The sequence below is a fragment of the Heptranchias perlo genome, chromosome 11, assembly GCF_035084215.1.
Source record: "Heptranchias perlo isolate sHepPer1 chromosome 11, sHepPer1.hap1, whole genome shotgun sequence".
Lineage (NCBI taxonomy): Eukaryota > Metazoa > Chordata > Chondrichthyes > Hexanchiformes > Hexanchidae > Heptranchias > Heptranchias perlo.
Window position 1 is genome coordinate 67,430,830 of NC_090335.1, and position 23,786 is coordinate 67,454,615.

The following is a 23,786-nucleotide window of genomic DNA, read 5'->3' on the forward strand; positions in this document are numbered from 1 at the left end:
CCTTACGTGGCTCCGTGTCAAATTTTGTCTGATTATGCTCCTGTGAAGCACCTTGGGACATTTTACTATGTTAAAGGCGCTATATGAATGCAAGTGGTTGTTATTGTTAATTAACAATTCTGACACAAATAGTGCAAATTGATTGAGCGGAATCAAGAATCGATTATTGAAAAATAATAACTCAGTACGTGGAATGCATTACCAGAGTCAGTGATTGAAGCAGAGGACACATCAACATTTAAGAATGGGTCAGGTGGATGGCTGAAGGAAAAGGGAATAAAGGGAATGTGGGAGCTGAGTGGATAAATAGGATTAGGAAAACTGCTCATTTTGAGCATAAACACCAACAGGGACTGGTTGAGTCGAATGGCCTGTTCCTGTGTTGTAATTTCTATGTGAAAAATCTCATTCTGGCCCCTTTAAAGCTAAATTGTATATTTTTAACTGTTGCTTTTAAAGTAGGCCCGCCAGAAGGAAAGGGTAATTGAGACTGCAGGTAATTTCATCAGGCAACCTGAGTGTAGATATACCAAGCAGGGTCGAGGGTGTGTCACAAGGGAGCAGCCGATATCCTCCGAGTCCCAGAGCAATCATCAGGTAACACGTAAATTATTCTGAGGTCTGTAGCAACCATCTCTGGACGTAGCCAGCAACCCCACATGGTTTCAAGTATCCAGTGAACGAATCAATCAGTGTTGTCTGGGATCTGATGCAGTTTTCATCTGAGAATCAATCCGTGTTGGCTGAGGACTGTAGCATCCATTAAGAGTAACGTTAGAGCACTGATCTGAGACTGAGCTGTCCACGGAGGGAGGGGGAATGTGATTCAGAGCATCAGATGTCGATTAAGGTCCTCAAGGAAAGCATCAACAGCAACAACAACAACTTGCATTTATATAGCGCCATTAACATAGTAAAACGTCCCAAGGCACTTCACAGGAGCAATTTTCAAACAAAATTTGACACCGAGCCACATAGGGAGATATTAGGGCAGATGACTAAAAGCTTAGTCAAAGAGGTAGGTTTTAAGAAGCATCTTAAAGAAGGAGAGGTGGAGAGGTGGAGAGATTTTGGGAGGGATTTCCAGAGCTTAGGGCATAGGCAGCTGGAGGCACAGCCACCAGTGGTGGAGCGATGAAAACTGGGGATGCGCAAGAGGTCAGAATTGGAGGAGCGCAGAGATCTCGGAGGGTTGTAGGGCTGGAGGAGGTTTCAGAGATAGGGAGGGGCGAGCCATGGAGGGATTTGAAAACAAGGATGAAAATTTTAAAATCAAGGCATTGCCGGACCGGGAGCCAATGTAGATCAGCGAGCACAGGGGTGATGGATGAACGGGACTTGGTCCAAGTTAGGATACAGGCAGCAGAGTTTTCAATAGAATGTAGCAAGCAACTTGTCAGCTAACTGCAGAACTGCAATATAGTAGGAATCAAAGCAACTCAGCAGCATCAGTGTTGGAAAGGCAACCTGGAATGCTACTAGGGTAGACTTGAGAAGTAGAGGAAGCCTTTACAAGAGTTGTCAGCAAATTATTATAAAGATAGCGTACTTACCTTTTTGCTTAAATATTACAGGAGCTTAGTGCTGATAGCAGTGGGAAAAATTTAATCCATCACATAAAATGCCTTGAGATGTTGTTTTATGGTAATCAGCAGGGATATTACTATGTATCTATACATCTAGGTAATAGTAGTGCCGGAGCTGAGGGTGGAAAGACTTGATTTTGGAATTGAACGTGATGAGGTTTAGTTGCCTTCAACCTGATTGAACCTCAATTTCAGTCAGCTCTGCTGATAAAGTTGGGTTCACCTTTGCCATTTTTAACAAGTATGTTTTCCACTTAAAGAGACTTTTGCCAACACTGGAAAAGGGAGGAGAGTTGGAAAAGTTGCTCAAATGGCACGACACTTTTGTGATGCAATGATCCAATTCAATGCAAATTATGCCAACAAGACAAAAGTTCTTCCATAATGGCAATGTCCCTTTAAGAAATAACCACGTTCGTTAAATGGCTCATTGCAATTGTTCTTTTAAGGAGTTCCATTGCAACGATAATAGATACAATATTTTGTGATAGATAAGAAAAAGGTCACTCTGTTCACAGTTGCAAAAGTACCTTTAAGTACGTAAATTGAAACAGCGTGGCCATAAACTTTTATGAGCCTCAATTTACTGTTGGTAAGTGCCTCACGATTTGTCTAATTTCCTTTTATCTGTCACTATAACCACACAGAACATTGCTTCTTACAGCCTGGGATCCTTACAACAAAGAGCACGTCAGATGAGAGAGACAGCAGTAATGGTACAGGCAGACTTTCAGTTGACAGGGAATTTTTGGCAAGGTAAGGAGAAGGGATGCTTTCTGACAGAAGATGTGAGGTGCTGATGGGCTCTGATGTGAGCAAAAGCAATTTCCACTTGATCAATGCAGTGCGAACAAAAAACCCCAGCCGTGTTTCTCCTGCTCTCGCTACAACTTGCTGTTCTCAGCTTTCTTCATTAACAAAACAACTTGCAATTATAGAGCGCCTTCAACGTAGTAAAAATGTCCCAAGGCACTTCACAGGTGCGATTATCAAACAGAATTTGACACTGAGCCACATAAGGAGATATTAGGACAGGTAACTAACAGCTTGGTCAAAGAGGTAGATTTTGAGGAGCCTCTTATAGGAGGAAACAGAGGGAGAAAGGTGGAGAGGTTTAGGGAGGGAATTCCAGAGCTTAGGGCTGAGGCAGCTGGTGGAGCGATTAAAATCGGGGATGTGCAAAAGGCCAGAAATGGAGGAGTGTAGAGCTCTCGGAGGATTGTAGGGCGGGGGGAGGTTACAAAGATTGGGAGGGGCGAGGCCATGGAGGGATTTGAAAACAAGGATGAGAATTTTAAAGGGGTCGATTTTAGGATGGCTGAGCGGGTGCGTTGGGGGCTCGTAAAATCGGGGAATCCCAGAGCGGCTCCAACCCGCCCACTTCCGGGTCCCCCAGTGACGCATTCGGGTGCGTGCGCAGCTCCCGCCTGCGGGACTCCCACCGGCAATTAAAGCCGGCGGGATGACAATTTAAATACTTACTTACCTAGTTTAGGTACTTGACAGACCTCATTGAGAGGAGATTTTGGCAGGGGTGCAATTTTCATGGATCCTCAGCGTGTTTCCCGTGCTGTGGGAAACACTCCCTGTTGGAGCAGACGTGTTTCAGTCAGCAGCCAGTGGGAGATGCAAAGGATTTTTTGACAGTTGGGGGGAATACCTCATTTATTGCAGCAGGGCACTCTGTCTCTTCAGACAAAGTTTTGGCTGTAACACCTTTGTCTTTCCACTCAAAATTTATACCCTAAGCTCTGCTGTGCAAACACATTTACCTACTTTGCAGACCCCCTCAAACTCACACCATCAGGATGGGGGGGGCGCCATGGCTGCATTCATCACTTCATCCGAGGACGAGCAACATCACCAACCTCGCCAGGCACGCTGTCCACCTCCGCCACGTGGAGCTCCACAATACAGTGCTGCACCACTGGCACCTGCATAAAATAGTCGTGCAACTACACATACACCCACTGTAGGGTGACCCAATGGGTGGCACCAAATGTGGGTGTTCATGGAGAATCTCATGAAAGGGACTTATTGCACAAGCCAGTCAAGAATGGCCAAGACGTGGCAGTAGTGGTGACAATATAATATTTAATGTGAGTTGAACCAATATCAAATATAAATAAAAAACATGACAATCCGTCAAACACCCTTGTGCATCCCCTTTGTGTTCAGGAAACCTTTGCCTTACGCTTCCTACTATTCATACGTGATCATCCCCTGTGGCTGCAGCAGAGGTAGTGGCAGGTTGGGTGAGGGTGACTGTGAAAGAGATGCATCAGAGGGTGAGTATGAGACAGAGCCATGAGATTCTATGAGGATTGGATTGAGTGGTAGTGGTGGGATGAGTACTGGGGAGGTGAGTAAGTGCAGGTAAGTTGAGGATGAGGTTTGAGTGGGTGTGAGGAGTGATGTGATAGAGTACTGTAGGCAGTGCAGAAGGAGTTGTGGGGTGGGGACGGTGATGTGGAAGACGGAGTGTAGGAGAATGAGTAAGTGTACTCACTTTGGCTGACCTAGTTAGGTCATTGAAGTGCTCCCTGCACTGTATTCAGGTGCAGGATATGTTGCTGGTGTTGCTGACCTCCTCTGCCACCTCGAGCCAGACCTTCTTGGTGGCAGAGGCAGGCCACTTCCTCCCGTCTGCCGGGTAGAAGATCTCCCTCCTCCTCCTCCTCACTCCATCCAGTAAGACCTGGAGTGAGGCATCATTAAACCTGGGAGCAGCCTTTCCCCTGGGCTGCTCCATGCTGTAATTTTGGCTGATTGCTGCAGGAGCAGCATTGGAGGACTGCCCCTTTAAATAGGGCTCCTCCAGCTGACAGCCTGTGATGGGGGTGCGCAGTCCACCCACTGTCCAGGTTTCCAACTGGAAACCCGGAAGCCATGGTAAGTGGCTTCAATTTACTCGTGATCGCGTGGGGAACCCACCGATTTTACTGGGTGGGTTACCCACGCGCCCAGTCAACCCCCCGCTGTTAACCCGCCTCCCTGGTAATATCGGGGCCAAAAACATGAAAGACTCAGTTTAGATTCTTCTGGTATTTTCTTAAAGCTGTTCTGCGATTATTCTGGTCTGTGCTCCTTGTTGTGGGATCATGACCTCATTCGACCCAGTTTGCTAGTAGTCCATCAATTTGCTTTGCTGCAAAGGTTTGAGAAGAGGCAAAGTATTCAGCAGAACAAATGGTAGGGGATGTAAATTCACTCAAAGGCGTCAACCTTGGATCAGTGGTGGCACTCTTGCCTCTAAATCTGAAGGTCACGGTCTCAAGCCCCACTCCAGAGCAGAGTCAGAGTCAGAGTAGCCATGATGTGGAGATGCCGGTGATGGACTGGGGTTGACAATTGTAAACAATTTTACAACACCAAGTTATAGTCCAACAAATTTATTTTAAATTTCACAAGCTTTCGGAGGCTTCCTCCTTCCTCAGGTGAATGGTGTGCCACACCATTCACCTGAGGAAGGAGGAAGCCTCCGAAAGCTTGTGAAATTTAAAATAAATTTGTTGGACTATAACTTGGTGTTGTAAAATTGTTTACAAGAGTCAGAGTAAGAATTCATGGGGCCTTGGGATCCAAGAACATTTGGGGTTCCTCCGCACACCCCAACCCCCATCCATTAAAACACGGACAAGTAGTAAAATACATGAAGCAATAGACCCATAGAATGTTTACACACCGCATTAATAATAAAGTAAATCATATCACAATATACCACGCTTAAGTAAAACTGAATCCGTTATACGCAGTTTTTCTGCGTTATGGTGAGTTTTACCAATGGCCCCACATAATCTGAGGCCCAGGGCACGGGCCCTGTAGGCCAGTGTGTTAATCCGACCTGTTTCCAAAGACTTGAGCACATAGTCTAAGCTGACACTTCATTGCAGTACTGAGGGAGTGCTGCACTGTCAGAGGTGCCGTCTTTCAGATGAGATGTTAAACCGAGGCTCCGTCTGCCCTCTCGGGTGAACGTTAAAGATCTCATGGCACTATTCAAGAGAAGAACAAGGGAGTTCTCCCCAGTGCTCTGACCACCATTTACCCCTCAACCAACATCACTAAAACTGATTATCTGGTCATTTATCTCATTGCTGTTACTGGGATCTTGCTGTGTAAATTGGCTGCCGCGTTTCCTACATTACAGCAGTGACTACACTGCGGAAGTACTTCATTGGCTTGTAAAATGCTTTGGGACGTGGTGAAAGGCGCTATATATATGTAAGTGTTTCTTTCTTTCTTTCATCTATAACTACTGTAAAAATCCTGCTTTATCTAAGTGGACCATTTCTATTCAGCTTTCACTTGGGTATCTCAGAGAGAGAGTGCTGCCAAATTACTACCAATTTAGGACTGTTCGAGGCAGTTTTCTATTGAGGACCGGATGAGGCTAGTTTTACTTGTGGCTTTTAAAGGCATAATGTACATTTAAAGGCACGGTGGACACTCAGCAGTCAATTACACCATGTCCTTGTTACAATTTACTGACGCATTATCTCACCATATGAAAACTCTGCCGATTCTAATGAGGACTGTTGAGAAAAGGGGCTAAATATACTGCTATTGTGGGATTGGGGGCTAATCTTGACTTTTTAAAAAATTCGTTCATGGGATGTGGGCGTCGCTGGCGAGGCCGGCATTTATTGCCCATCCCTAATTGCCCTCAAGAAGGTGGCGGTAAGCCGCCTTCTTGAACCGCTACAGTCCGTGTGGTGACGGTTCTCCCACAGTGCTGTTAGGAAGGGAGTTCCAGGATTTTGACCCAGTGACGATGAAGGAACGGCGATATATTTCCAAGTCGGGATGGTGTGTGACTTGGAGGGGAACGTGCAGGTGGTGTTGTTCCCATGTGCCTGCTGCTCTTGTCCTTCTAGGTGGTAGAGGTCGCGGGTTTGGGAGGTGCTGTCGAAGAAGCCTTAGCGAGTTGCTGCAGTGCATCCTGTGGATGATACACACTGCAGCCACAGTGCGCTGGTGGTGAAGGGAGTGAATGTTTAGGATGGTGGATGGGGTGCCAATCAAGCGGGCTGCTTTATCTTGGATGGTGTCGAGCTTCTTGAGTGTTGTTGGAGCTGCACTCATCCAAGCAAGTGGAGAGTATTCCATCACACTCCTGACTTGTGCCTTGTAGATGGTGGAAAGGCTTAGACTAGAGAATAAGGAAGTCTTGCTGCAATCATGTAGGGCTTTGGTGAGATCACACCTGGAGTACTGTGTACAGTTTTGGTCTCCTTACCTCAGGAAGGATATATTTGCCTTAGAGGGAGTGCAATGAAGGTTCACTAGAGTGATTCCTGGGATGAGGGGGTTGTCCTATGAGGAGAGATTGAGTAGAATGGGTCTAAATTCTTCGGAGTTTAGAAGAATGAGAAGTGATCTCATTGAAACATATAAGATTCTTAGACGGCTTGACAGGGTAGATGCTGAGAGGCTGTTTCCCCTGGCGGGAGAGTCTGGAACTAGGGGTCGTAGTTTCAAGATAAGGGGTTGGCCATTTAGGACCGAGATGTGGAAAAACTTCTTCACTCAGAGGGTTGTGAATCTTTGGAATCCTCTACCCCAGCGGGCTGTGGATGCTCAATCATTGAGTATATTCAAAACTGAGAGAGATTTTTGGACACTAAGGGAATCAAGTGATATGGAGATATTGTGGGAAAGTGGAGTTGAGGTTGAAGATCAGCCATGATCTTATTGAATGGCAGGGCAGTCCTGAGGGGCCGTATGGCCTATTCCTGCTCCTATTGCTTATGTAGAGAAGCTGGGTTTGTTCTCCTTAGAGCAGAGAAGGTTAAGGGGAGATTTAATAGAAGTGTTCAAAATTATGTGGGGTTTTGCTAGTGTAAATAGGGACAAACTGTTTCCACTGGCAGGAGGGTCGGTAAACAGAGGACACAGATTTAAGATAATTGGCAAAAAATCCAGGGGGGAGAAGAGGAGAAATTTCTTTACACGGCGAGTTGTTATGATCTGGAATGCACTGCTCAAAAGGGTGGTGGAAGCAGATTGAATAGTATCTTTCAAAAGGGAATTGGATAAATACTTGAAGGGGAAAACATTTGCAGGTCTATGGAGAAAGAGCAGGCAGAGTGGGAGTAATTGGATTGCTCTTTCAAAGGGCTGGCACAGGCATGATGGGTTGAACGGCCTCCTTCTCTGCTGTATGATTCTATGATGTTCAATGTGGCAGGACTTCCACCTTGGGCGTTATTCAAATAATTTTTGCGGGTTCTCCGATCTCTACTGGGAAGTCACCTGCAGTGGGAGCACAGTTCGAATACTGTAGGCCTCCCATCATGGAGCCTGACTGGCAGCCTCTGTACTACCAGTTGATATTTTTCAGTAATTTTACAAATTCACATCTAAGCCCATGCAATCAATAACTGCGATCGATTGCACAGGCTTTTCAGGCTTTAAATTTTAGATACCCCTATTCCATCACCATAGCCTGCAAAGAAGTCAGCTTCATTGCCCTTTTCACCTGAAATAGTGGTGCACAGAGACCTTAACACTATGTAAAAGATTTTTGTTGCCCCCCCCACCACCCACCGCCCCTAATAGAAATATCATTTTTGGAAAAGCAACCAGCCGGGGTCAAATAATGGAAATGGAAGTTCAGGCAGATGTTCTGCTCTGCTCCCTGGTTTATCCGGTGAGCCAGATTGGCCCCTGGTTCGATTCCCGGTAATGTGCTGAGTTAGCTCATCGCAGCTGGATCGATACAGCTAGTCCCAGCACTCCAGGGCTAGGGAAGGGCAGTATTGGCTAGGGCTCCTGCTTCTGTCGGCCATCCAGCAACCCCCTACTGGAAGTGTACACACGTGGCTGTGTGGTAAGAACAGGATCAGGATCAAGTGTGGTTCTTTCTCCGCATTGCCCGCACCCTCCCCCCACCTGTAATGAAAAGGCCTGCAACCAGTCATCTTCAAGGCACACACACGAATAATAGCCACTTGGGTGAGATATAACAGAGCTGCACTCCCAACAAGAGGTCAAGGTCCGAAGGAACCGGGAGACAACTGGTGAGAAGAGAAAGAAAAAAATGCAAGACTTTCTTTGTGAATGTTGTAATCAGTACCTGTAACGTGGAAACCACCTCATCTCCGATCTCCTTGGTGGACACAATGTAACGGAACATACGCTCTGGGTCAATTATGGTGTCTTCTTTTTCCCAGCGGACAATGATGGGCTTCTCTCCATGTGCGGTGCAGCTGACCTCTTTCTTCTGGCCCTGAGTTGCCAACGTGGTGTTTGGGTATGACGTGATCATGGCAGGGACTGCAAAATCAAAAGCAGACTTTGGTCAATCCGAGTCTCGGTGAGCTGCCGAGTTAGACATGCAACTTCCTTGGAGGGTGCAAATATTGGGCCGTGATGATTAGAAATTCATCTTCTAACAATCACAACAACAGAGTGCGTTTAACGTAGTAAAACATCCCAAAGCGCTTCACAAAAACGAATCAAGGGTCCATCAGGGAAATACACTTGACCCTACTGTTTTCCATTTTCATCAATGACCATGCAACCAGCTTAAACTTCACTCTCACTATCTGCAAATCCCGAGAACATATCATCAACTTGTAACACATTCACCAAAAATGGTTTGTCCTCCACCTTTTCACTCCCAGATACCCATTATTCTCGTGATTACTCGCATTCATAATGAGGATTCGTTGTCAATGGGGATGATGGACATTGTCATTTACTGATGTATTTATTTTTCCAAAGGAGGTTTTCACCCTCTCTCTCATTTTGGTGGGTGACCCCATTCCAGGCACCAATCATGGGTACAGATGGCAGATGGAGCACCTGATTCCTGAACCCAAGGAGATTGGTCACTCAGAACTGTGCCAAAACACACCAGCATGTCTCTCTCCCTCCAGTTCCCTTTCCCAGTAAGAAAGCAGATGGCTTGTCTTTGGCAGCTCCCTACATTTGACCTGACGAGCTCTGAGAACTTAATGTGGCACAGTTGTAACGAATAAAAGATCAAGTGACTGGCATTACAATAACATTGATGCCAAATAGAGATGCCCTCTTAGAAGTCAAGAAGAGAGTTGCAGTTGTTGCATTAGAATTGTCTCTGGGTTATGGGAGGAAAAACTCAGCCAGAGTTCCTGCTCTTAACTGACCCCCTACTGGAAATGGCAGGGTTGGGCTCTGCAGTGTCACATCATGGTTGAATAGCCTGCGGTCTAGGCTCACTATCCAGGCTCAAACCCAAGGAATAGCCACAAGAAAGATCTGAATTTATATAGCACCTTATCATGTCTCTCAAGCAACACCCCAAAGCACTTCACCTGCGACAAATGACTTTGAACTGTAATTGTTCTGTGCGGCAGCCATCTTGTGCGCAGCAAGATCCCGCAAACAGCTATGAGAAGAGCTGAATGACCAGGTAATCTGTTTTTGGTGGCTGTTGGCTGAGAGAAGATTGTTGGCCAGGAAACCAGGTGAATTTCCTGCTCCTCTTCAAATAGTACCATGGGACCATTAACATCCACCTGAGATGTAGGAACAAGCACACAGAGGACCTGAGTTTAACATCTGACCCAAAGGACAGCACTTTTGAAAGAGCCACGCTGCTTCGGTACTGTGCTGAAATATCAGCCTTCTACATGTCTCAAAGTCCTGTAGTGCTACCAGTTGAGCCAAGCCGACACTTGGCGAGCTATCGCGGGGTGTCTGATAGTCAGGAACTTGGGCCTCTGCTTGAGTCAGTCGGTTCAAAAGAGCAGTGGGGCAAAAAAGAAAACACTCCGATAGCTGCAGCTATTCTGTTATTAAGTTTGTCATTGTGGGAGCCTTGGACAGAATTGTAGCTCCAGAATTTTACAGCATGCAGTTATGGGCTTGATAGCTTGTTGGTTTACTCTGGATGTCAGGAGCCAGGCTGCAAGGAACATTCTTTTGATCTCAGGCTTGTAATATCCTGCTGTTTGCCTGTCTGCTTCATGAAATCGGTGTAACTTGCCCTGATTTCCCATCCTAGTTTGCAGCTTGGATTTATCTCATCTGCTCTCCTTCTCTTTTCAACCTTGCAGATGTCCTGCACACGATTTCTCAATAAAAATACAGGCTTTATCAAATGCCCACACCACCGACAGCAACAATAACTCTCAGGCTAGATTTTACTCTGCTGACCCATCCAAAATTGAGTGGGATAGCAGCGGAAAAGGAAGCAAAATTGGATGGCGAGGACTATAACCAACACCCCAACCTGAATTTCCTCCCCCCCAACCCCTGCCAGGTCTACCGCAGGTCACACCCTGCCTGCTGCATGCAAATATTGATGAGAGCGCAGGTACCAGGTTCCTGGCTCCATTTTCCTCCCAGCCGCTCAATGAATCCTGGCAGCACTCCCTGGCGTAGTGGCAGGAAGGCCCCCCAAGTCCCCAAATGGAGGCAGAGAGCCTTGCAGCGTCCTCCTCTCCTTCCATTTTACCGCCCAGGACGTGCCTGCGGTAGGCCTCGGTCTAGGCCTTCAGTGGGAGATTTGTCGAAGCCTTCGGGGGTCCTTTGCCCTTTTATCGAGGCTTCCACCTCTTATGATGCGGCAGTGGTGGTTCTTCTAGCACTGGCTCGCATTTTCCCTCCGGATTAACTTGGCGGCTCCCACTTGCTTGCAGGAATCCGACCGGGAACCCGTCACGAATGCTTAATGATCCCCGACCTAGGAAACTGGGCCCAAGTCCCACCTGGACCCTGTAAGTGCAGGAAGAGGGAAATCCAGTCCAAAGTATTGGTGGTGGGAGGTGGAGGCGGCTAGTTGATCAGGTAAGGGCTGATAATGCTGGGAATTCACTGTCAGCATCAAGCACTCCCAGATACGGTCCAGCAAATCTCCTGAGAAAAGCTTCCTCTGCTCTGCCCAACAGTGTTACCTTAACCCATACTCAGAAGTGCATCCGTTACTGCACCATTGCGTGAGATTGCCAGTTCTGTGCCTAATCATGGGTAGCTTTGTGCTGTGGCCTTGCTCCCACTAGGACCAAGCTCATTTTACTTGGGATCTTTCCAGCTGGTAGATAGAAGAGTCTTTCATCTTATCAGTCTGGGCTGGGATCGCTGAGATGAGAGGACGGTGTCAGAGTGCACGGCCCCTCCCAGAGTCCCCGAATGGGGCCAAATTAGGATATTTCAATTAACTTCTTTGCTTTACTCCCATAGCAACACCTACAGGAACTAATGAACACGTTGCTTCCTTGTAGCGTTGCCACAGCAACAGAGAGGCAACCAAGGTTTGCATTTATGTAACCATATCTCTTTGAGTGTCCAACAAACGTCAGTCGGCCTCATTATCAGGGTCTGATTATTACTCCACCTGTTGAATCCCAATTATTTTCTTTCAAAATATTAATATATATGAAATGCTTATTTTTTTTCTCCTGTTTATTTTGTGAATGCAAGCCACGGGGGAAAAGGCACAGAGACCTGTGTTGCTGGGTCTTAAACTCTCTTTCCATTGCCCGTGTACTTCTGGGGATTCCCTTGAGAGAGCAGAACATATAATAGGCACAAGCATTGGAACCGTATGGAAATAAGGCTGACTTGACATCACAATGCCTTCCACTTAATTTTCCTAGCTTTCTGTTTGGATCATGGGATCAGAGAGAGACAGCGAGAGAGACAGAGGCAACAAGTACATGGTAAGCCAAAAAGGTAAGTGTTCTCTTTTTTTTTTCCAGAGCAACCAGAAAGGTTATCAGGGCTGGAGACCTTCTGGCTGCTGATGGACAGCAGTCAGGAGGCCCCTCCCCAGAAGACAGTAGCCATTACCACACTGCTGCAGGACTCTCCGCAGCAGCCGTTAACGATACCCCCTGCTTCCAGGCGCGATGACCTGTCCGACGGGATGGGCCTGCACCATGGGCCTATTAAAAAGACCTGACTCAGAAATACAGATGGACTCAGATCAGGTTCAGATCACTCCAGGTGCGTTCAATTTGACTTGCACCCAGGCGGAGTGGGGGAAGGAAGTCGGCCCTATAATTTCATTACAAACAGGAATCGCAGTACAAACCAAAACTCCACTGAATTAGATATTTACCAGCAACTGGACTAAAACGTTATACAATGGATTTAATGCTCAGAGATTCAATATCAGTATCCAGTGATGCAGTGATATGTATCCCCAAAGTATTTATTTGATAAGCTCATTAAACTGCATCTCGAAAGGAGAATCAACAATAGGAATATGACCTCTGCAATTAGGGGATAATGGGTACATTTCAATGACGTACATGGCACTATTCAAATTGTTGGCTCATGGCCAGAGTGGGCTATTGGCTCAAAATCTGTACATGATAGAGTTAGCACATATACACAAAATGATTCTCCTTGCCCTTTTTCTTGCTGATTTCAAGTTCCGTGTCTGACTCCATTTTCCTTTGCCAAGGTACTAAGCCCCAATGATATGTATTTTTTCTGCTTCAATCGTCTCGCTTTCTGCCCGCTGCGGGTTCCTGGCTCATTTTCCTCCCGGCCACTCGGAGAATCCTGGCAGCAGTCCCTGGTGTAGTGGCAGGAAGGCCCCAAAGTGGAGGCAGAGAACCTTGCAGCGTCCTCCTCTCCCTCCATTTCTCCCCCCCCCCCCCACCCCATCCCCAGACGTGCCTGCGGTACGCCCCGAACCTGGCCAAGGCCTTCAATTGTTGAAGCCTTCAGGGCTTTTTTTTATTCGTTCATGGGATGTGGGCGTCGCTGGCGAGGCCAGCATTTATTGCCCATCCCTAATTGCCCTTGAGAAGGTGGTGGTGAGCCGCCTTCTTGAACCGCTGCAGTCCATGTGGTGAAGGTTCTCCCACAGTGCTGTTAGGTAGGGAGTTCTAGGATTTTGGCCCAGCGACGATGAAGGAACGGTGATATATTTCCAAGTCGGGATGGTGTGTACTAAGGGCATGACCCCCCCTCTCCTCCTCCCCACACACATAAATGTTCTCCAGGACACTGAAAACTCCCCTGCTCTTCTTCAAGATAGTTTCCATGGGATCTTTTCCATCCACCTGAGAGGGCGGACAGGGCCTCCGTCTAATGTCTCATCCAAAAGCCATCACCTCTGACAATGCAGCACTCCCTTGGTACTGCTAGCATTTTCCCTCGGGATTAACTGTCCGGCTCCTACTTGCTTGCAGGAATCCTACTGGGAACCCGCCACGAATGCTTAATGATTCCCCCACCTAGGAAACTGGGCCGGGGTCATGGCAGGGGTGGGGGAGTGGGCCTAAAATCTTCAGTATCGCATTCAAATGGCTTTTCTTCAATTGATGATGGTTGACAATGAGTGAAGGCAACTGTAGAGGGCATGACCCCCCCCCCCACCCTCTCTCGTCCTCCCCACACACATAAATGTTCTCCGGGACACCGAGAACTCCCCTGTTCTTCTTCAAAATAGTTTCCATGGGACCTTTTCCATCCACTATGAGAGGGCAGACAGGGCCTCTGTCTAATGTCTCATCCAAAAGCCATCACCTCTGACAATGCAGCACTCCCTTAGTACTGTGCTGGGGTATTGGTCTAGATTTTGTGCTCAAGTATCTGGAGTAAGGCTTGAACTTACAACCTTCATGATAGCAGAGGCAAGAGTGCTACCAACTGAGCCACTAAATTAGTTTCATGACCTGCTACTTGAGGAGGTCATTAGATTTCTGAGCAGTGTTATAGGAGTAGGCTGTTGCACAGCAACATACAGGGGAATCAGCCTCCTTAGGTTTAACACAGGAAATATTAATATAATGGGTGACACATTGGATCTTTCTGCTTACATTCTTTGCACAATAAATCCTCTTGTGCTGTTTCTTTGTTGTAGCGCCCTATATACAAAATACCTGTGCATGAATCTCCCTTTTCATTCGACGGATAGTGCTTAGAGACGACATACAAGGCAACAGATAAATCTTTGGCGTACTTGAGCGTTAAATTGAATGGTTTTCGAGCTTGCGATGCTTCGAGGTGTGTTTAGGCTCCTGACTACAACAAAGTGATGTGTGTAAATGTCCTTCCCAGGGGAAGAGTAGCAGGCATTAATTGACATGCAGACGGGTTTAAATGAAGCAGAGATTTACTGGAGTACTCAGGGGTAAATTTAAGAGATGTACGAGGAGCGCATTCTGGGAAACCTCTGCCTCTCCTGCCATTTGCACATGGGTAGGAGAGAGGAGGAACTCGAACTTTGAAATAAATAAAGGCTGTCTGGCATGTAAGAACCCAATTCTTATTAAACAAACAAAAAAACCCCCCAGAAACTATCACTTATCACCCACGGTCTCCTTTGCGCAGTTGCCAGGGACATAGGAACAGGAGTAGGCCACTCAACCCCTCGAGCCTGTTCCGCCATTCAGTGAAATCATGGCTGATCTGTGTCCTAACTCCATTTACTCGCCTTGACTCCATATCCCTTAATATCCTTAGCTAGCATAGATCTATCGGTCTCAGATTTAAAATTATTAATTGAACTAACATCTACTGCTTTTTGTGGGAGAGAGTTCCACATTTTTACCATCCTTTGCTTGAAGAAATGTTTCCTAACTTCTCTCCTGAATGGCCTGTCTCTGATTTTAAGGTTATGTCCCCTTGTCCTAGACTCTCCCACCAGCAGAAAAAGTTTCTCTCTATCTACCCTATCAATTCCTTTCAAAATCCTAAAAACCTCAATCAAATCACCCCTTAACCTTCTATATTCCAGGGAGTACAAGCCTAGTTTTGTAATTGCTCCTCATAATTTAACCCTTGGAACCCTGGTGACATTTTGGTGAATCCGCGGTTGCACTCCTTCCAAGGCCAATATATCCCTTGTAAGGTGCAGTGCCCAGAACTGTACACGGTACTCCAAATGTGGCCAGGACATTATCCCTGCACTGTTATGAATATTATCCAAATCTCTCAAAAGGTAAAAAAAAATTAAATATCGGTGGGTTTCTCTCATCGCAGTGCTATTTTCTGATGTGCCTCTTCCATCGTAGAGAAGATGTTTCCACTTGCAGGGGAGGCCAGAACTAGTGGCCATAAATATAAGATAGTCACTAATAAATCGAATAGGGAATTCAGGAGAAACTTCTTTACCCAGATAGTGGTGAGAATGTGGAACTTGCTACCACAAAGAGTAGTTGAGGCGAATAGCATCGATGCATTTTAAGGGAAGCTAGATAAACACATGAGAGAGAAAGGTAAAGAAGGATATGCTGATAGGGTTAGATGAAGTAGGGAGGGAAGAGGCTTGTGTGGAGCACAAACACTGGCATTGACCTATTGGGCCGAATGGCCTGTTTCTATGCTGTACATTCTATGTAACTCTATGTAATTTTTATGAAAGCACACATATCAGCATGGTATGGCAGTCCCCGTCCATATTTAAATTACCAGTGCTTCGCTGAGAATCATATTGGAGAAAATTTCCTTTGTATGTCATATATAATGACATACAAACCGTTCTTTACACAATTTCTTTATACACAGTGCACAAAGAAAATCTACCACCGCCTCCGCCCCCCACAATGCCTTATCCACGTTTGGGTCAAAATCAGTAGATTTCCAAACGTATTGTACTCCAGCCAATGGAAACCACTCAGTTGCTGATTTAAATTAGAAGAACAAAAGAACTGAAACACACAGTCCCACACTTAATAGCCTCACACCAGGATATGATTGAGTTAGCACCATGGCTCCTTGGTGCAAACATAGTTTTGCAGTGGATAAGACTATTATGCCACACCTTCCCCTCTGTGGTATCAACACGCTGTGTTGCAGTTGGTGTTGTGGAGAGGTCGATGGTGATGCTGAAATGTTAATTAAAATTGAAATCCCGACTTTGGGTTGAAATTTCTCTTTTGACACAAAACTGCATTAAATGAGGGTAAACAGATTAGTGCTGACTTTTTAATGCTCTCAGGAGCATACGATGTTTGCAAGCTGGGATTGGCTGCAGCAAATAAACCAATCAGAACGCACCTACAGTAAAGCTGCTGAGTCACTTTTTAACAAGCTAACAACAACAACTTGCATTTATATTGCGCTTTTAATGTAGTAAAACATCCCAAGGCGCTTCACAGAAGCGATTATCAGACAGAATTTAACACCTAGCCGCATAAGGAGGTATCAGGACAGGTGGTCAAAAGTTTGGTCAAAGAGGTAGGTTTTGAGGAGGATGTTAAAGGAGGAGAGAGGTAGAGAGATTGGAGAGATGTAGGGAGGGAATTCCAGAGCTTAGAGCCTAGGCAGCTGAAGCCCTACATTTTATAGTAATCCAGCTCGACATTGAGGACATTTGTGTGCAGTGGAGCAGAGAAGGTACCAAAGGAAACTGTGATTCAGCAATAATGTCTGTGCACCAATACAGTGAGGGAGAGGTGAGTTAGCTTCTACAGCGGCAAAGGGGAGACAAGCTGCTATGCCAGGGATGAAAGAGACAGCAGAGAAACTCGGTGTGGTGTCATGCACCCATTTGACTTCGGATGAAGTCAGGAAGAAAGTCCGTGACCTTAAGGGAATTGAAAAAGCAAGGCAGCTTAATGCAAAATGTCTCTGTATGTTTTCTGTAGGCAAAGCTGAAACCAGCATTTGACATTTGACTCAGTCCCTCTGGTCCAACAACACCTCTTGTCAATTTAGCAACTGAAATATTCCATATAAAGAGAAACAAAAAAAAGATTAACTAGAAGTTTAAACTATCGATCTGAGTCATGAAAATGTCAATTATCCCAGCATCCATTGCCTTTTGGGGGATGGGGGAGGGTTCCAGATATCCACTACCCTTTGTGAAAAATCACTTCCAGATTTCAATCCTAAATGGCTTAGCTCTAATTGTAAGATTGCGAACCCTTGTTCTGGATTGCCCCACCAGAGGAAATAGTTTCTCTGTATCTACCCTAGCGAATCCCTTTAAACTCGTCGATTAGATCATCCCTCAAACTCCTACACTCGAGGGAATACGACCCACGTTTATGCAACATGTCCTCACAATCGAACCCTTTGAGCCCCGGGTATCATTCTGGTGAATCTGTGCTGCACCCCCCTCCCCCAAGGCCAATGTAGTCTTCCTGAGTTGCACTCCCCAACACTGAACGCAGTACTCCAGATGGGGTCTGACCAAGGCTCTATACAACTGAAGCAATGCTTTCTCCCCTTTATATTCCAGCCTTCTTGAGATAAAGGCCAACATTCCATTAGCCTTTTTGATTACTTTTTCTACCTGTGCACCAGAGTTCAGTGATTTGTGTACACGGGCACCCACAGTTTCTAGTCTCTCGCCATTTAGAAAATATTCCGATTTGTTATTCTTCGATGCAAAGCGGATGACCTCACACTTCCCCACACTGAACTCCATCTGCCACAGTTTTGCCCATTCACTTAATCTGTCTATATCCCTTTGCAACTTCCTACTCATATTTACATAACTTATTGTGTCTCTTAACTTGGTGTCATCTGCAAACTAGGATACACAAGTCCAAGTCATTGATGGTGAAAAGCTGAGGTCCCAGTACAGATCCCTGGGGAACACCATTTGTGACATCCCACCCCACCCAATCAGAGAACATTCCCTTTCTCCCTACTCTCTGTCTCCTCCCAACCAATTACCAACCCATGTCATAAGGTTAGCTCCAATTTTGTGCACTTTTATTTTTGCTAATACTCTCTTCCGTGGAACCTTATTAAATGCATTCTGTAAGTCCAAATAGATTCTGCAAGTCCAACATATATAGACCCTCCCCTATCCACTATGTCAGTGACCTGACAAGTGCACTGGGCCATATACGTGGCAAGGCCTCAGTGAAGGCCAAGTGCTGGGGGAAGGGGCAAGAAAGACAGACATAGCTGCAGGTCTCTCAGATCCACTGTTGCATGCGGGGCCGACGACATTGGGTTCTCCTAGCTAATGACAGATTTCCATCAGAAGATTCGGGTGGTGGGGAGAAGGGGGCACGTTCACCTTTTACTTTGATCCAATCTGGAAATCTTCAGCCTGCCAAGGGACCCTTGCAGATCCTCTGGTTGTCGAGGGACTGAGGACAGGCCGCGACACCATGTTGTTTGGGCACACCTACCTTCAGGCACTCAGCCAACGCTTACATTCGAGGATAAGACAGGAACGACCTCTCTTGCCTCATTTGCAGGTCTCAGAACGCCCTGTGCCTATTACAGACACAGATCAAGCTCCAACCCCCAAGGAAAGCCTCGAAAATCCCGGGCAACATCAAAGGGATAGAGACCCAGTGAGTCAGGTCTCCGTTCCTTTTTCCTGACCTTTGCTCCTGGGGAACTGGGTGTTCCCAGAGTCAAATATCAAGAAAATTCATCCTACAGACTTTAAATGTGGATACTAGACTGTAAGAATTAAATTACTGGAGGGCAGACTTCAAAGGGCCAGAGGCCATTTCTAACTCTTAATTTTTCTTATGTTCAAGTAGTAAACAGAGGAAGTCTCCTCCCTTACTTATACAAACTGTTCAAACATGTCGACAAAAAATTGTAGCTTACTTCACTTTCATTGTTTATAGGGTCATCTAAGGCCTTGAATTACACGAAGGCCTCATTACTCACTTCCAGCCGTCTATTATTCTACATATAATGTTTATTCTGTATAGATTGTTTATTCTATATATAACTTACTTTTGGTCACAAAGCTATTATTTTTGTTTCCCAGCTACAAAATAATCCCTTTATTGGAATGCCCTCCTGTGAATCATGTGACAATGTTATTGTGTAGTGGTCTTCAATTGATGTCACCTCCGCTCTACTTTTATCTGCCGCTAACATTATTTTTATTCCTGTGGAAATTATAGCACATATATAATTAAGCGACGATGCACCAGTGCGAATTCCATAACAGATAATTAAAGATAGACCAGCTGCGGAACAAGGTGTCCGCTCCCCAAGACAGTATGCTCCGTAGTGCCAGCTTGGCTCAGTTGGTAGCACTCTCGTCAGAAGGGTGTGGTGTTAGCCCCCATCCCAGGACTTGAGCACACATTCTAGGCTAATACTCGGGTGCAGTACTGAGCGTGTGCTGCCTTACTGGAGGTACCATCTTTTGGATGAGATGTTGAACCGATAGTGACACAGGATCTTCGATGTCCACCGATATGAATCGGTATTATTTGAAAAAAAGAAAAGAGTTCTCCTGGCTAACACTGTTCCCTCAAACAATTTTAGCAGAAACGTTGGTCATTCATCTTGCTGCTTGTATGATCTTGCAGCGTATAAATCAGCTGCCATGTTTACCTCCACAACAACAGTCAGTGGAATTCATGTACCTATGTGAAGTAACTTGAGATGAAGTAACTTCAGGAGCGAGATTAGAAAACATTTCTACACACAAAGGGTGGTAGTAGTTTGGAACCCTCTGCCGCAAACGGCAATTGATACTAGCTCAATCGCTAAATTTAAATGTGAGACAGATAGCTTTTTGGCAACCAAAGGTATTAAGGGATATGGGCCAAAGGCAGGTATATGGAGCTAGATCACAGATCAGCCATGATCTTATCAAATGGCGGAGCAGGCACGAGGGGCTGAATGGCCTACTCCTGTTCCTATGTTCCTATGTATCTGAGAGATTTGATAAGACGTTACAACAATGAAAGTCTTCTCACATCCCACAAAACCTATTTCTTTATATTGATGATAATGCTTTAAAAAAATCTAGAGGCCTGAACAACCAACCACCTCCCCCACCCAACCCCACCATTCACCAGTTTCCCAACAGCTCCCCCCACAGGTTGATACATGAAGGACGATGAAAGTACAGTTGCAGCAGGCACCGCTACAATAAGAACTCAATCCAGTGAAAGCCCAGGCAAGCTAACACTGGAGTGCAGAAGCAGTCTTACCTTGCCTGGACTATCATTGGATTGCTTCTGCTCCTGCACACCACTGCCCTATAGCCATCCTTATCCTGATGTGTCTAACATAATACAGCAATAGATAGAACTTGAATTTATATAGCGCCTTTCATTACCTCAGAACATCTCAAAGCACTTCACAGCCAATAAAGTACTTTTTGAAGTGTAATCACCATTGTAATATAGGGAAATGCATCAGCCGATTTGCATAGAGCAAGATCCCACAATGAGCAATGATTGCTGGGATAGGCAATAAATGCTGGCCTTGCCAGCGACGCCCACATCCCAAGAATGAATAAAGAAAAAAGAAATACACAATCAGCTAATCTGTTGTTTTTTTTAAAGTGATGTTGAGGGCCAGGTCACTGGGGAGAATTCCCCTGCCCTTCTTCAAATAATGCCATGAGATCTTTTACATCCACCTGAGAGGGCAGACAGGCCTTAGCTTAACGTCTCATCTGAAAGACAGCCTCTCCAACAGTGCAGCACTCCCTCAGTACTGCACTGGAGTGTCAACCTAGATCATATGCTCAAGTCCTTGAACCTTCTAACTCAGAGGTGAGAATGCTAACAATGAGCCAAGACCAACACCTATGTACAAGTATGCTAACTCACTGTATGCTTCTGTAAGTACTGTATAAACAGCTTCACCAATATGTAATATTCTTAAAATTGTTTTTTTTTTAAATGGAAGATGATTCCTTGGATGAAGAAATTGAACATATTCTTTTGTTTATGAATAGCATCTAGTTCACCACAGCCTCACAAACTGAAATGCAGCAGCAGCCTGTTTCGTGATGGCATCCTCAGTTGTGTCAATGGGTCTTCAAACCCAGTGTAACTGGGAAGCAAAACTATCCACAAGTATGATGGAATGTAAATGTATTAACTGGTAGACTGAGTCAAAGATCGCAACTTAATCTCTGGGTTCAGTTGACATCCATAAAGCAATTGGGTATTTGCTCTTGCGACTTCTGACATCAACACCCCCCTCGCAACTTTACCTTATTGGGTTGATTTCTTTACAAATGTGCACTCCCAGCGGGGGACCTCTGTCCTTATGTACTGGTTTAGCTCAGTCACTAGCAGCCTGAGCTCTAAGGCAGCAGGTTGTTGGTTTTAAGCCCCAGTCCAGGACTTAAGCATGTGATCTAGGTTAATAGTGCTGCATTGTTGGAGATGCTGTGTTTTAGATGAGATGTTAAAACTAAAGCACTATCTACCTTTTTGGGAGGATGTAAAGATCCTATGGTACTTCTGGAGAGAGCCATGGAGTTCTCTTGGCCAACATTCCTCTCTCAGCCACCACCATTACCAAAAACAGATAAATTGGTCGTTTATCTCATTGTGTTTGTGGGGTTTTACTGTATGTAGAACAACTTTAATTTAAGGTAGGGTATGATAGTGTAGTGGTTATGTTACTGGTCTAGTAATCCTGACGTCAGGACTAATAATCTAGATAGAACTATGAGTTCAAGTCCCAACCAAGACAGTTTGAGAATTTGAATTCAGTTTAAAAAAAAGTCTAGAATTAAAAAACTGGTACCAGTAAAAGTGATCAGGAAGCTGTCAGATTGTTATAAAAACCCAACAGGTTCACTAACATCACATAGGGCAGGAAACCTACCAGCCTTACCAGGCCTGGCCTATATGTGACTCCAGTTTCACACCAATATGGTTGACTCTTAACTGCTCTAGAAGTGACCAAGTAAGCCATTCAGTTGATTATGAAGAAGGTCACCACCTTCTCAAGGGCAACTATGGATGGGCAACAATTGCCGCAATGCTCGCATCCCAAGAATGAATGAAAAATAATTCTTTAGTTGAAGTGCTTTGGGACATTTCTGAGAGGTGTGCTTTTTCTCTACCATTCACTCCTGACCATCCATAATTTATTTTTTCCCCCGATACACACTGACTTGTGTTGGGGTACGTTTGCCTGGATGGGCTTTGCTACCTCAGTTGAGTGGTCTTTCCTCGAGTGTGGTTCTAGACAGCGAGGATCAGCAGGCGAGCGTGGGCAGGAATCCTGGATTCCAACAGGGTAAAATCCGTCAATGCAACCCAGAATCTGAATCAAACACGGGACCATCCTGGTCTGTGTGACTCAGTTCCACTCTTGGCAGTGCCCCTTCCCGATTGAGCCATTAAGGGAAGCTCAATCTACAGTTCTATACATTACATATGGTGTTAATCATCATTAGCAGCATAGAATGTTAATGATCTCACACACCCCACTGCCCTAACGAGTGCAATTACAGAGCGCCTGATCATTAGCAGGAGCTGAAACCAGTCTACACTATAAACCATTATGCACTACATTGCGTTTTAACAGGTTGACTATATGCACGGATCTCCTTACACCTGTGAAGAATAATCGCGTTAACCAATTTGCTCCTACAGGTATCTTCCCCAAAATTCCATTACAAACACCATTGAGATATTAATATTAATCTGTCATCTATGGTTGTTCTATTTAGTACCAAAAAAAATAAATGACGGTTGATCTGTTACAGATCAGACTAGAACAAAGACAATCAATCGCCTCGCATTCACACTGTCAAGTCCTGCATTCAGATAGGGGTTATTATTGCTCAGAAGCTCACTGTGCTATTTATAACTAGAAAAGAATCACTGATCCATAAAGCATAAGGCCGCTGGGAACATAATCAGCAGCCTCCCTGCAATTCTCTGCAATCAACTCGAAAAGAACCCATGATGTCCTTTTTTCTTACAGCCAGACACCTATTTGGTTGTGAATTATGGTGTTTGATGGCATGTAGCAGAGCCAGAATTGGGCCACTTTGGGTTCCTTCTTCAAGTCCTGCACATTTTACCCAAACTGTTCATTTTGTGTCGGTGTTAACCTGCACCTTTAAATTCGTTAGTCCGTGAGGGACTGAGCCATATGGAGCTGGAAGTTTGATACATGTTTGGTCCGAGTTACGTTAAGTAATCTTAATCTAAGAAACTGACTTCACAGCCCTTGGGCTAGGGAGAAAACAATTCCCTCTCCTTTTCACTATCTGCTGACCAGTGCTAGAGATGGCATGTACGTGGACGTTGGCTCCTGACACTGTCTGAGCTCATTTGAGCAGAGAAGGTTAAGGGGAGATTTAATAGAGGTGTTCAAAATTCTCCGGGGCTTTGATAGAGTAAATAGGGAGAAACTGTTTCCACTGGTAGGAGTTTAAAATTCTCATCCATGTTTTCAAATCCCTCCATGGTCTCACCCCTCCCTATCTCTGTAACCTACTCCAGCCCGACAACCCTCTGAGATCTCTGCCCTCCTCCAATTCTAGCCTCTTGCGCAGCCCCAATTTTCATCGCTCCATCATTGAGGGAGTGCTGCACTGTCGGAGGTACG

The 23,786-nt window shown here is 45.4% G+C and overlaps 1 protein-coding gene across 1 annotated transcript in view; it reads right to left on the reverse strand.

Annotated features, from left to right (window-relative positions):
- LOC137326854 (cell adhesion molecule DSCAM-like) overlaps positions 1-23,786 on the reverse strand; it is a 449,662-nt gene that overhangs the window by 104,166 nt on the left and 321,710 nt on the right. The window contains exon 12 of the mRNA XM_067992234.1: positions 8,665-8,864. Within this exon, the coding sequence (XP_067848335.1) occupies positions 8,665-8,864 (200 nt within the window). The remainder of the gene's footprint in view (positions 1-8,664; positions 8,865-23,786) is intronic.